The 12,888-nt window shown below is 32.8% G+C and overlaps 1 protein-coding gene across 1 annotated transcript; it reads right to left on the reverse strand.

The window, feature by feature from the left end:
- Nucleotides 1-6,422: 6,422 nt before the first annotated feature.
- On the reverse strand, nucleotides 6,423-12,118 carry LOC123523559 (keratin-associated protein 19-2-like). Its single transcript, XM_045301221.2, has 3 exons — nucleotides 12,022-12,118; nucleotides 8,672-9,200; nucleotides 6,423-6,568 (listed from the first exon to the last, which is right to left on the reverse strand). Exons 2-3 carry the CDS (start codon nucleotides 9,192-9,194, stop codon nucleotides 6,540-6,542), a joined length of 552 nt encoding a protein of 183 aa, XP_045157156.2. The 5' UTR covers nucleotides 9,195-9,200; nucleotides 12,022-12,118; the 3' UTR covers nucleotides 6,423-6,539.
- Nucleotides 12,119-12,888: the final 770 nt, after the last annotated feature.

Below are 12,888 nucleotides of genomic sequence, written 5' to 3' on the forward strand. Positions count from 1 at the left end.
AAACGATAGTTTATATTCATTCTACCGATATCAACGTATTGATCTTTTAAACCTATTTAAGGACAGCACACCGAATATACTAAAATGACTATATATTGTTTTACCATGTATTCTAGCATAAAACTGCTGTTATTGTCACTTTTGGGGGTGTTTTAACAGTTTAGGCATTCTTAATATTTTTCAAATTAATTCTATCAACAGCGTATGGAAAACAAATTTGTTTCCAAAAGAAAATATTGGGTCAGTCACTGAGTTCAAAACGTTTTCTGTTGTTTTTTTTTTCAACATATGAAATAAGAAATTTGCGCGTTCTAAATCTTGGGAATTGAACGTTTTACTGATGTTTCTGAAACTTTCAAACATAATTAACGGTGGTGCGTAATAATGCATAAAAAAGGATGTGGTTTATCGAACTTTGTTTAAAATGATAAGCAATTTGATGTATGGTGTGCATGATAAGAAGGTTCATTATTAGCGAAATCTGACAACTCAACCGTAACATATTCCTTCTGGCAAGGAATAAATAGCTTTACTTGTTACAGTTCGTATAAGTTAAAACATCGAATAGATGTATTCATTCATATATTTCTGTTCCCATTGCTTTAAAGGGCAAGGCAATGTTGTTCTTATGTTAATTCCATCAGTTATGATTTCTTAAATCATTTAAAGAAGTCAAATAATTTTCAAAGTCGCTTAAAATAAGAAAGTTATGACCATTTAAATATTTGATAAAATGGCGGCCATTTTGTTTACATGGCAGCTATGATGAAAGATATTACGGCCACAAGGTAGCTCAGCGGCGGATTACTGTTTTGTTAGTCATGATGAGTTGTCTCTATATGAAAATTTTACTGTAACAAAATGGTCTGAAATGGTGAATACGTTTAATCTTGTTCCACAATGCCTGATCATACGTGATACTGATTTATCAGGCTATAAATGTGTACATGTATTTCAGGAACCTAGCATAGATAATTACCAAGATAATGATGTACCAAAATATGATATTAAGAAAATGTCTGATGAATTTTTGACAGATCCAACTATTGTTCTTAAACTTCATGAAACTGTATTCCAGTTAGAATGTAGTATGCAAAATCAGGCAGATGTAGATAAAGCTTATGAGAGTATTTGTGATTGTATTAGAAATGAGATGCCATGTAAAATATCTCTGAAAAAGATACACGTTAATATAAATTATGCATCTTTTAATAAAAGAAGAAAAACAGATAAACGCTGGTGGAATGAAGACCTTACATTAAGATGGAATGATGTTTGTAGAAATGAGAAACAGTATTTAAAGTGTAATTTATTTTGTATTTTATGAATGAACTCCTTAAAAGTGTAGAAACAGATCCTCAAAACTTTTGGAATTCAATTGGTAGGATCGGGGTAGGTTTCCAAAAGAAAAGGTCTATTCCTATGGAAATTATTTCTCCAGATGGTTCAGTTGTAAATGATGAAAACCAAGTCTTAGACAAGTGGAAAAATAGTTTTTCTGATGTTTTAAATTGTTCAGATAATACAAACGAATTAAGTTCTGATGTATCTGCCAATAATACATGTAGATTAGAGAATGTAAATCAAAATAGTGTATTGAATAGAAATATCACTGTAGAAGTTAAAAAGCTGTTCAAATGTCAAAACATGGGAAGTCGACAGGAATTGATGGATTACCTTATCAAGTTTTTAAAAATGATACTTCTGTGTCATATTTACACGTTCTTTTTAATGTCTGTTTTAGTAAAGGAATAATCCCATCGGACCCAGTAGAAGGAACAAATTGCGTACATATAAACAATTTAAGGAGGAAATATTTGGTCGAGAAATAGTGTACAATGTTTCTCCCCCGCACGCATAGAGCTGCGTTTGCAAATTTTAGAATTGGTACTGCCCCAATCAGAATAGAAACCGGACGATATGAAAGGTTAAATGATAATCAAAAGGTTTGCCCTTTTTGTACCAACCAGGTGGAAAATGAGCTTCATGTTTTGTTGAACTGACATTTATATGGTGATCTGCGTGAAAGTCTAGTTACATATGCTTCAAATTATATTGAAAATTGGTATTATAACTCAAGCTGGTATTTTAAAGAATATGATGGTAGAATTAAATACAAGAATGGTTAGGTGTTCTTGTGTTACTAAATATGCAAATACATGTATAGTGTAATTAGCGCTGGTTTTAATAATTGAAATCCATAGCTGGTGTTAGATGATAGGTGTTTTATACATATCTTAATAATATACTTTTTAAGTGTATAAATAAGTAATTTTAGTGAAAGGAACTCTTAATTTTGGTACGACTAGCACTAATTTATATGAGTGCAGTAATCAGTCTACCACATGTTTGATACAGTGATAAATGTTTTAATATTATTTGAATAAAGTCTTTTAATGTATTTTATTAGTAAACATCAACCTTCCATTTTAGATAGGGTTTTAACTGAAACATGTATTGTCAATAGTATGAATTTATTTTAAGTCTCTTGTAATTCTGTAAGAGAATGACAATTTGCAGATATAGATGCTATTGTATATTTGTATTTACTGATGTTTGTAAATGAATGAGACTATAATAAACAATATATATTATACCATGTTTTTCATCTTACATTCATGAAACACATGAAATTAATCTGTTTAAGAGGTCATTTGCTAAATAAATAATTCAGCAGTGTGTCAATGACAACACTTAAATGACTGCCTCTATAATCAGTCTTTCCTTAAATTTCAAACTTTCATATCTTTTTCAATAGTAGTCCGATTTTAAAACATTTCAGTATTATGAAATGCTTGAGGATGGTTTTCATATATAACTGACTTATTGTCAGGCATTCATTGTCCTTTAATTCTTTAACCACATATCAATCTTTTTGTTCCGCACAAAAAATGTAACGATTAACATTTTCTTGTTAAATACATGCTAGCGAGACAGTAAGTAATTTAAGTGAACGTATATTTTGCTCCCAGATAAACTGCAGTTATACACCTACGTTTATTTTTTCAAGCTTATGAAAGTTTATTTATATTATTTTAAGGTTGTATATTTTTCAAGTTTAATTATAACTAAGTTATGACAACTAGCTAAAACCTGATACATACATTTGTCGGCAACCCAGGTGTTTTAACTATATTTCACCACCATTTTTATATAGGTTCCAATATGAAACAGACTAACGAGCTCATCAAAGAAAGACGCAGATATTTGTCGTCTATTCAATACGAAATCTTTCATATACTTAGGTTCCAGTTCTTATAAATGAAGCCATCAAATCTATCGCCCAGCCAAATGCTTTTAAGTGAGACAGTACTGTTCGTTTCAATGCAAAACTTTCTGGGTATTCGCCATAGAATATTTGCTTGCATATCTAATAGGCTCTGATTAACTGTAGCATGCATGATTTTGTGAATTTAAATCGAAGCAGTACGTTATTATTCGTTACTATGGCAACATCAAAAAGAGACTCGGGTATATTGCTTTTACTTTGGTTCCTGTATTACTAGTATATATTGATTAACGATGAAATATGTATCGACCTTCCAAACGCTTTTACTTAAGATCCATTATTACGACATATAGATTTATGTAGAACATCAAATAAAGACTCAGATATGTATCGAACATCAAAATGAGCCGTGCCATGAGAAAACCAACTTAGTGGGTTTGCGACCATCATGGATCCAGACCAGCCTGCGCATCCGCTGTTCGCTTTTAAAGCCTACCACAACTAGAGAAACCGTTAGCGAACAGCACGGATCCTGACCAGACTGCGCGGATGCGCAGGCTGGTCTGGATCCATGCTGGTCGCAAAGCCACTATGTTGGTTTTCCCATGGCACAGCTCAAATGTTTTTGCTTTGGAGCAAACTCTTACTTACTTACTTACTAACATTAGATCAATTGACTAACTGTATTAGCAATTTAGCAAGAGTAATGTAATTTGTGTGTGAAGTTTAAGCCCTTGTATGCAGATATCAATGTGGCTAATTAAAAGTATCTTTTATTTGTTGATGTATAATGTGGCATATGTATATGATTTGCACCCAAACGTTTGTGGGACTATCAGGAGTCCCTGCTGACAGACCTAAATCCCCTGAATAAAAAGTCTATTTTGTACCTATTTGTAGATACATTTTATTTAAGAAATTTGGAACATATTTATTATTTCGATTCTAACAACGCAAATAATTTGTTTTTTTACAGTACTACAATTCCAGCGTAATTGTATGTACGTCATTCGGATCATAATGCAGCTTCAGCTTACCCCCATGGTTAGAAACTGTTGTATAGATATTTGTTCCTTTTTTATAAGAATTTTGAGAAGTATTCATAAACTAGTTATCTAACAGCTCGCAAATTATTCATGAACAGAATAATCAAATAAGGTAAGTTGACCCTGTGTTAAGAGTTACAAACACAGTGTAACAGCCAATCATATTTTATCGTAGATTCATGTATAAGCGATTTCGCTATATGTTTATATAGCAATTGCTGCGGATCGTGTTAGAATATTTGTTCAAACTTCAATGCCATCTCATTGTTTATTGCTAATTTTTCATAACTATTTCTTGTTTGTAAAAAAACTTCTACGGCTGTATATTAAAAAATTCTAGAAGCACAATGCTGATTGAAATTATATAGTTAATCCACCCACATTACGAAAGTGGTTGGAGTACCATTATTTGCGGTCTTTAAGGCATAATCAGCAAACGACATTCCCCATACTTGTTTTATTGTAAGTACTTACTAGAAGTTTATACTGGCTGCACGACTGGCATTCTGAGGTACATTTGTGGTACATGTCTGTTGTGCTTTTTTTCACAAAAATCTCATGAAAATCAAAGCTATCTGGTAAGAATTAAATTAGTGTATATATAACCAATGGTAGGCAGTGTCCAAAAGAATTAGAAAGAAATCTAAAATGCTGAATCATTTCGAGAAAACAAACACTTCTTTTTATTTATTTATAGTAACTGTACGTTATGTTGTAGGGGTTTGTCGTAAATAATAAAAAAGGACCAAAACAATCAACAAAAGACTAAATTAGTGTGTATGTAAACAACGACAAACAATTTTGAACCAAAGTTGAATGTTTAAAAAAAACGATAATTCTGGTTTATAGTAAGAATTCCTCAGATTTTACTTTCTTTCCAGTATTTTACAAATAGATAAGCACCAATAGCAGCCACTATCAGTACTTTAAGTGCTTGTCTAGTTTCAGGTAATTTGCTATGGACACTTATGTCATATATCATGCTACAATTTCTCATGTTTTAGTTTGTTAATTTGTGACTGTATAGCTAAAATAATATATGTCTCTTGCACCAAATATGACCCAAACTTTCATTTTGATTTTTCTTCCAATACAAACTGACAAAACATGCTGGCGGATGTAACGACTTGCAACGTGACTGGTCGAGAAGTTAGGTAACGTGATGTGATCAATTTTGTTGGACTGGTTTGCACTGATGTTTGAAAAATTGCTTTCCTTGTGCATGCTTTATACTATTAAATGCGATTTAATCTAATCAATCTCAGTCTTCTTTATATATAATTCCTAATTAAACCATCAAAATCTTTTCAATCACATTAACACATAAACTGAATTGATTTATCAACACTTAGTTGACTATCTGCAGCTGGGTCTTTTACGGTTTATGGGAATACGACACTTGTTCATGAAAAATAAAACAGGTTCACTACATATATGTCAAATAATCAGGACCGCCGTCACTTTTAAGATCCAAATGTTACCGTCTATTTTGTTTCTTTGTGTGGGTTTTACGTCACAACGACGTAATTAAAGGTCAAATGGGAACATTCTGGATTTTCATGTAGTTGCCACTTCGAGTATTGCTTCAGGCACAAGTGGGGACATGGGTAGAGCCTCCGATCTTACGCAAGCCAGTTGGGTGGCTTCCGCCCACGAAAGAATATACCCTAAGCGAGCTTTGGAACCAAGAACAGTGATGGGCAAGTGATTTGAAGTCAGCTTCTTTAACAACTCGGCCACAGAGCCCCTAATGTTACCATTACAAGTGAGTTTTTTAATCTAGTACTTAATGAAAATTAGAAAAAAAACTGCTAATTAAGGCCAAAAGTCATTGTCATTTGTTTACAACTATCAAATATCATAACTTTTTGTCGAAGCCACAAAGTTGTCAGAGTGGATGCGAGTGTTTTTTCTAATCACGGCGTATGGTTCGATACAAATCATATTTCTTAAAAGAAAGTTGTGTTAGTGTAAAGTAAAACCATACAAAAACTTAAAAAGATCTTGATAATCAAGACTATGTAAAAGAACTTGTTGATGAGGCAATGATAGAAAACCATTATGGAATTCCCATTCTTAAAGCCGAAATCATTTGGACTGTTGCTGTGATATACTATTGCTACGTAGTTAAAATACAACACAGAGAATTGTAACTTGCAAGATTTAATAGTTTTGTAATTCTATCAGTTTGTGTATGTAATGCGTTGTCCTAAATCTGATTCGGTCAAAGGCACTCCAAGTTTTCTGATCTCATGGTCTTTGTATTAACCCTTCTTTGGCCATTTGTAGCTACCTGAAATGTTCAAAGGAAACTTGGTGAACTGTCTTTTAACTGGGAGAAGTACTGAAATAGTTTAATTGACACATTTGCTATTTGATGACATTTGGATATGATTAAAAGAAATATAATACTAGGGTTTTTAAATAGTACCTCGACATTCAACTTTGCATTCTGCTCGAATTATATCTTTTGCCAGGCCTGGATCCCATGCGGCGTATACCTATTTGTAATGTAATATCCGCCAAAATGGACAATAATTTTATTAAGGCAAATATGGTCGAAAAACCCGTTTAAAACGATATACTTTCTGACGCATGGAACGTTAAACTGTAGTAGGTATTTAATAAAACTCCATATTGATCGTTATCATGTATGGATTAAGTCAGGCTACTTATATCTCTATTTTTGAATTAAAATATTTTCTTCAGTTTATAATAAAGTCCAGGTACAGACCGCCGAACACTTTTTATTTGATCAAAGCCGCTAATCATGGGTAAAGGTCTAAAGGTCACAGGAACATCATTTCTTGCATACCGATCTGGGGTTTCCGGTAATTTTACCGATGCTGGAAACTTACATCCCGGGTTAAACCACTGGCACCAGAACAGAAAGAAAATGCAAATGTACATGTTATACACTACCCCTAGGTATACTATAAGAACCATGGACTCATAAACTGGAAAATATACTAACCCATTTCAATCGCATATTTCATACCTAAAACGCACAGTTCCGTAAATGTGTGCTATGGATATTGAACAAGCGTTAATTTATCTTCCATTGTGTACTGGTCACGTTTCCTCAATGTTTCTTAACTTAGAGAAACAACGCGTAGTTAATAGCTTTTTGCAACGTTGCAGAAAAACTTGTTCGAACTACCCTGGTGAACTTCCGGTCTAGATTACAAAACTATACTGATTGGATGATGTGAAAATGTATGTCAGTTGTCGTTTAACTACACGTATGGGCTAAAATGTTTATATACAGCATAAATATACAATATGAGTTAAATAAACAGTGCAGATGTATACCAATGTATGTCTTCAAATTCAAAATCATTTCTAAAATGGATATCATTCATCATTTCGAATTTTATCGTAAAACTGTGAATATTTTGCATTCTGTTTTTGTTTGTTTACATTTCGCCTAACATGTGCACACTGCTGTGACCTCTAGACCGGATGTTCATCAGGGAAGTTCACGCAAGTTTTTTTTGTAACGTTGACGAAAGCATAAAATATATGAAGTATCTCTGCAATATGAAATATTGAGATAATGTGACTTGTGCAAGATGGAAGATAAATTGCCGCTTGTTCAATATGCTTGGTACCCATTCACCGAGCTGCGCGTTTTATGTGAGAGATGTACGATTGAAATGGGTTAGTGCATTTCCCGTCACGACCATAGTATACCTAGGGGATAGGTTATAACATGTACAGTTGCATTTTCTTTCTGTTCTGGTGTCAGCGGGCTGAGCGATTACTCACGTGCTCTAAATGGTGCATGACGAACTACATCTATGTAGGAGTTTCGCGCAGTGTTGCTTTTCGTAAAACCGAATAAAAACCAGGAACATCGAGTTCCTTTTTGTTCCTTATGAGAAATTTCTCGATTTATTAAACGTTGTTTTAGGGAAAAATATAACGTTTCACTGCAGATGATGAAGCAACACCGGAGCAATAACGTTGTTTTTGTCTTTGTAACGTCAGGACGTGCTTCCTGTTTACTAAGTAAAGTTCTTGCGCTTTGTTTGATATGCTAATGTTAGAAAAAGTGCTATTAGAAAGTCGTTTGTTTAACTTTATTATTACTACTATTTGTTGAAAATGGCATGCAAGAAGATGTTCTTACATTGGCTATAGGTGCAGATAGGAATATCCGTAACTGTTCAATCGGTCACGCAGCAGAGTTACTGACCAAACAGTTATCCTCGATATTCCCATCTGCACTTGCATCCAGTGAAAGTATCTTACGATATATAAAAAAAGTTTTACACATATTTCAGAAGTGTAGGTACAATGAGCATCATTCTCAATACTGATAATATCATACTTTCAAGTGTTATGTTCGTGTCATCTGAAAATGTTGAATATCAAACTGAGTAAGAAGACTTACGTCCGTAGCCGCCATAACCTCTATATCCACCATAGCCGCCTCCATAGCCACCGTACCCTCCATAACCACCATAGCCTCCATAGCCGCCGTATCCTCCATATCCGCCATAACCTCTGTAGCCTCCATAACCGCCACTTCCATAACCTCCGTAGCCACCATAACCACCATATCCGCCGTATCCTCCATAACCTCTATAACACCACTTGCATGGTTTTTTATGGTACCTTCTATAGCCGCCACCAAAGCCACCATAGCCTCCGTATCCACCACCATACATTCCATATCCACCATAGCCTCCGTATCCACCACCATAGCCTCCGATGCCACGATAACCACCGTAACCTCCGTACCCGCCATGGCCTCCATATCCACCGTAGCCGCCATAGCCTTCATATCCACCGTAGCCGCCGTAGCCTCTATATCCACCGTAGCCACCATAGCGACGACAATGTTTACCTTTGCATCCGTGCCAGTAGGCAGCACAGGCCGCTACCAGGAGACAAAGAACGAACAGGATCTTCATAGTCGGCTGTGTGTGAAAAGAAAAACTGCATATACATAACAGTTTGATCCACCCTATTCTTCATTGCAAAGGTGTTCGAGAATTGAGGCTGTATAATGCACGATCCAGGTTTATTTAAAACATCATTCTAGTAAAGTTCCTCATTGGTTGTAGTAGGATCGTTTTTTACTTTGAATATATCTATGATAATGTCAACTTAATGGAAAACACTTTTTCACTTCCTACACAATTCTGGCACAATGTCATCGATGTTTTTTTCTAAATTATGTTCTCGAGTTTTAACAATATCTTGCAAGAAAATGTTGCCTTTATGCTGCTGCAAGAGGAATAAAAAAACATCCTATTACATTAAAGATAGATTGTAGAGTAAGACGCACCTCCTATTATTAACAACAGTCTGTTGGAAAGAAAACAAGAAACAATGATAAGTAGGACTCGGGTCACATTATTCGTACTCGGTTTTTAAAATTATTTACTCGCCAGTTTTAAGTCTGAAAACAAGCAAATATGTAGGTGAGAATCATACTATCAAAACAGGAACTCTGTGAAATACAAACAAAAGTCAGTATATATAAAATACAGATATGTTAGTTTGCTATTTTAATCAAACTTTAGCTATTCTATGTGATTAAAGTAGTTTTAACAAAACCCTTACTCCACACATTAAAAAAGAAATAACTACGCATAGAAAGAATAAGAACAAGTTCTACATTTTTACAACTACTAAGAAATGTAAGTGTTTTCCAATTTAAAAAACTTAGTGTCTCTCAAACATATAAAAAAAATGAAAAAATAGCAGTATAATTATGGTCTAGACTACATTAAACACGGAATAAATAATTATGTTAGGATGTGCTAGTAAACGATAGAGGCTTGACACAAGATAATATAATACTTTTTACTTACCTCATATTTCACTATTCAGAAAAAGATTTAGCTGAGAAGTGACTCCGTATACTTACATTAATACGTATATTGAAAATACAAAACCGCAGACAGAATGAAAGAATTAACTGTTAAACAGTTTAATAATACTTTAAAATTCAAAATACGAGTCCTATAAAAAAATTGAGAAGATGTAACTATTTAATTAAGTGTTCAACACTACCTTAAAGATTTATGCCCTTGAACGGAGGAATATTTCTACATTTCCAAATTTTGAAATAGCTGTAAATGTTAAATTATGTTTACAACATTTGTTCTTCGTGTTTATTTATCGAATAACAATATATAATTATAATCGTTTTTGTGTAAGGTCAAAGTAATTATGAATGAATGAACAACAAATGCAATACTGAAGCGAATGGTCTCGCTCCGAATTAAATTGCTAGAAGAAAGAAAAGTTTATCTTAGGTACAAAACAAACAAGCTCTATCTAGCTGAGTCTTTTTTATCGTATAACTAAAATTCGATTATCAATTGTGAGAAGAATATTTGCTTTTTCGATAAATTGGTGTTCTTTGTTACTATTTATTATATTTGATTAATGAAGGAAAACGTTGAAATATATTGTTGTTATCCAGACATTTCCTCACTATATGACTCAAAACAAAGACATGACAACATAAAACAGACTTGCATAAGTTCTTTTTGTTCAGATATTTATTTCATATATTTTCCTATGTAGAAAAAAATCTCTATCTGTTTCAAGAAGAACGAAAGAAATTACTATGCTTTAGATCATAAACTGAAGAAAGTACTGAAAACACTAAAATGACTGATTCCTTGGTCGCCCTATCTTTTCCAATACTTTAGTAGTGGTCCGATTTTTATATATTTTTCATCTTTGTAAATGACAGACAATTACTTAAATACAAAATAATTTCTTTTCATATTAATGCTTTAAAGCAATAAAGTTAATCTACAATTTGAGAAATTCAATATTTTTAATCAATCTGACAATATTCGAAGAAACATAGTTAATAAAATAGTCCATAACAGAGGTCAGAGTACTGAATTCAGATAAGTAATAAAACCTTGGAAATTTGTCTTGAAAGGCAGGTCTTGGTTCCTAATCTTCCAGTACGAGAACCTTAAACTACGAAACATGATTTTTTATCTAGTTTATACGCCAAGGAAGCATATCTGAATTTCTATTAATTTATGCATTTGAAACTATTTTGCTTTCCTGCTTAGAGGTGACAATCAAGGTAAGGGAAGACTGTTGTTTGAACATCAAAAGGCAAAACTTTTCTATTTAGATAAATATTAGTACATATCATTTAATCCGAGTAAGAAAATCTGTGAACAGATCCTTTAAATAACTTGTTGTTGCTTAGTTTTAAAAGACAGTCACAATGCTTAGTGTTTTACCGTGTAAAAAACTCCCGCTTAAACTGCTAAGATGTTCTATTTCTCTTTAGTATTTTAAAAGAATTGAATACGATTATATTGTATAGAATACTCATTTGTCTGCCAGCTTGAACAGTTAATAAAACATTAATTATTTTTAATTATTTTGAAGAAAATAGGAAAAACAAGTCATGAAACAGCATACTTTTTCAAAAAATTAGAACGCTTTGATAAGAGATAAAACCTGGACTAACCATGTAAATCCAAAATTCTGACCAGTTATCAAATCATGAATATAATCCTATCAAAGACTTTTTTTATTCTATTATTTTTTAGTAATTAATCATTTGGTAATCACGTACTATGAATTTTTATTTCATGTCAAGACAATACTTACTTTAAATAAACAGGAATTGTTCTGATTCAGAAATGTTAATATTGTCCATACTTCTGCTCAAACTAAATTTGTGTTATTTTTTAAAAATAAATTTCTTTTTCAAAACGTTATTTAATAAACACAATTGATGAAACTTACCTCTTTCCTTACTCAGGCAAGGTCCAATGTTTGCGGAGAAGGGGTCCAGTCGGTTTATATAACCACAGAAACGAGTCTAGCATACAAATGAGCCCTGTTTTATTATTTCAAATTAAGTTGATGACATTTAAAAGATAATAAAAACAAACTTATAAAAAAAATTAATGAGAATATGATAGACTTTAAAAAAGATAGATAGACAAACAAAATTTTACATGACGTGTGAACTTTCGCAGTGATTGGTATGAAGGTTCGATTCTGAGAAAACAAAATCATAAAAATATTGTTTTTTAAATTGTATAATTCTCTGGACATCAAATACCCAACTGACTTTATTTGTTTATTTCTTTTGTTTCCTTATTTATAAGCTCAATGTAGCTGAAAATGACACAACCACACATACCAGTATTCTTTGGTTACCTCTTTGGTAGGAAAGAGGCGCTGTCGCCCCGAACGGTAGAAAATTTTGTTTTCCAGTTTCGTTTAGCCAAAAGAGATTTTTTTCACCAACAAATTAAGGAGTTATACTGACGCTGTTTTCTTATTGCTGTTGTTTTTTTTTTCTCTCCCTATTGATAAATGCGAATGTCTGTCGTATTGAACGCAATATTGTTTTTGTTCTGATTAGTGCAAAATGATCTGTGAATTTCTAATTGTTATTTACATATACATGTATACTGTTGCTGTTTTACTGAAAGTCATGCTGAAAATAAATTTTCATGCTATGTGCACCTGTAAGTTACCTTCATTAAATTAAGATTTATTTATTGTTATCATCATCATCATCATCACCATCATCATTACTATTATTACTATTATTCTAAAACACGCGTTTAAAACGACGATCAATATGTTATTTCTGAAAGA

This window comes from Mercenaria mercenaria, chromosome 3, assembly GCF_021730395.1.
Source record: "Mercenaria mercenaria strain notata chromosome 3, MADL_Memer_1, whole genome shotgun sequence".
Lineage (NCBI taxonomy): Eukaryota > Metazoa > Mollusca > Bivalvia > Venerida > Veneridae > Mercenaria > Mercenaria mercenaria.

Bases quoted from the DNA above. Each gene is read 5' to 3' on its own strand.
- LOC123523559 (XM_045301221.2), bottom strand. From the start codon at position 9,194: ATGAAGATCCTGTTCGTTCTTTGTCTCCTGGTAGCGGCCTGTGCTGCC. The intron at 6,569-8,671 runs GTAAGTCTTCTT...TGAACATTTCAG, and splicing joins AGGTTATGGCGGCTACGGAC to GTAGCTACAAATGGCCAAAG.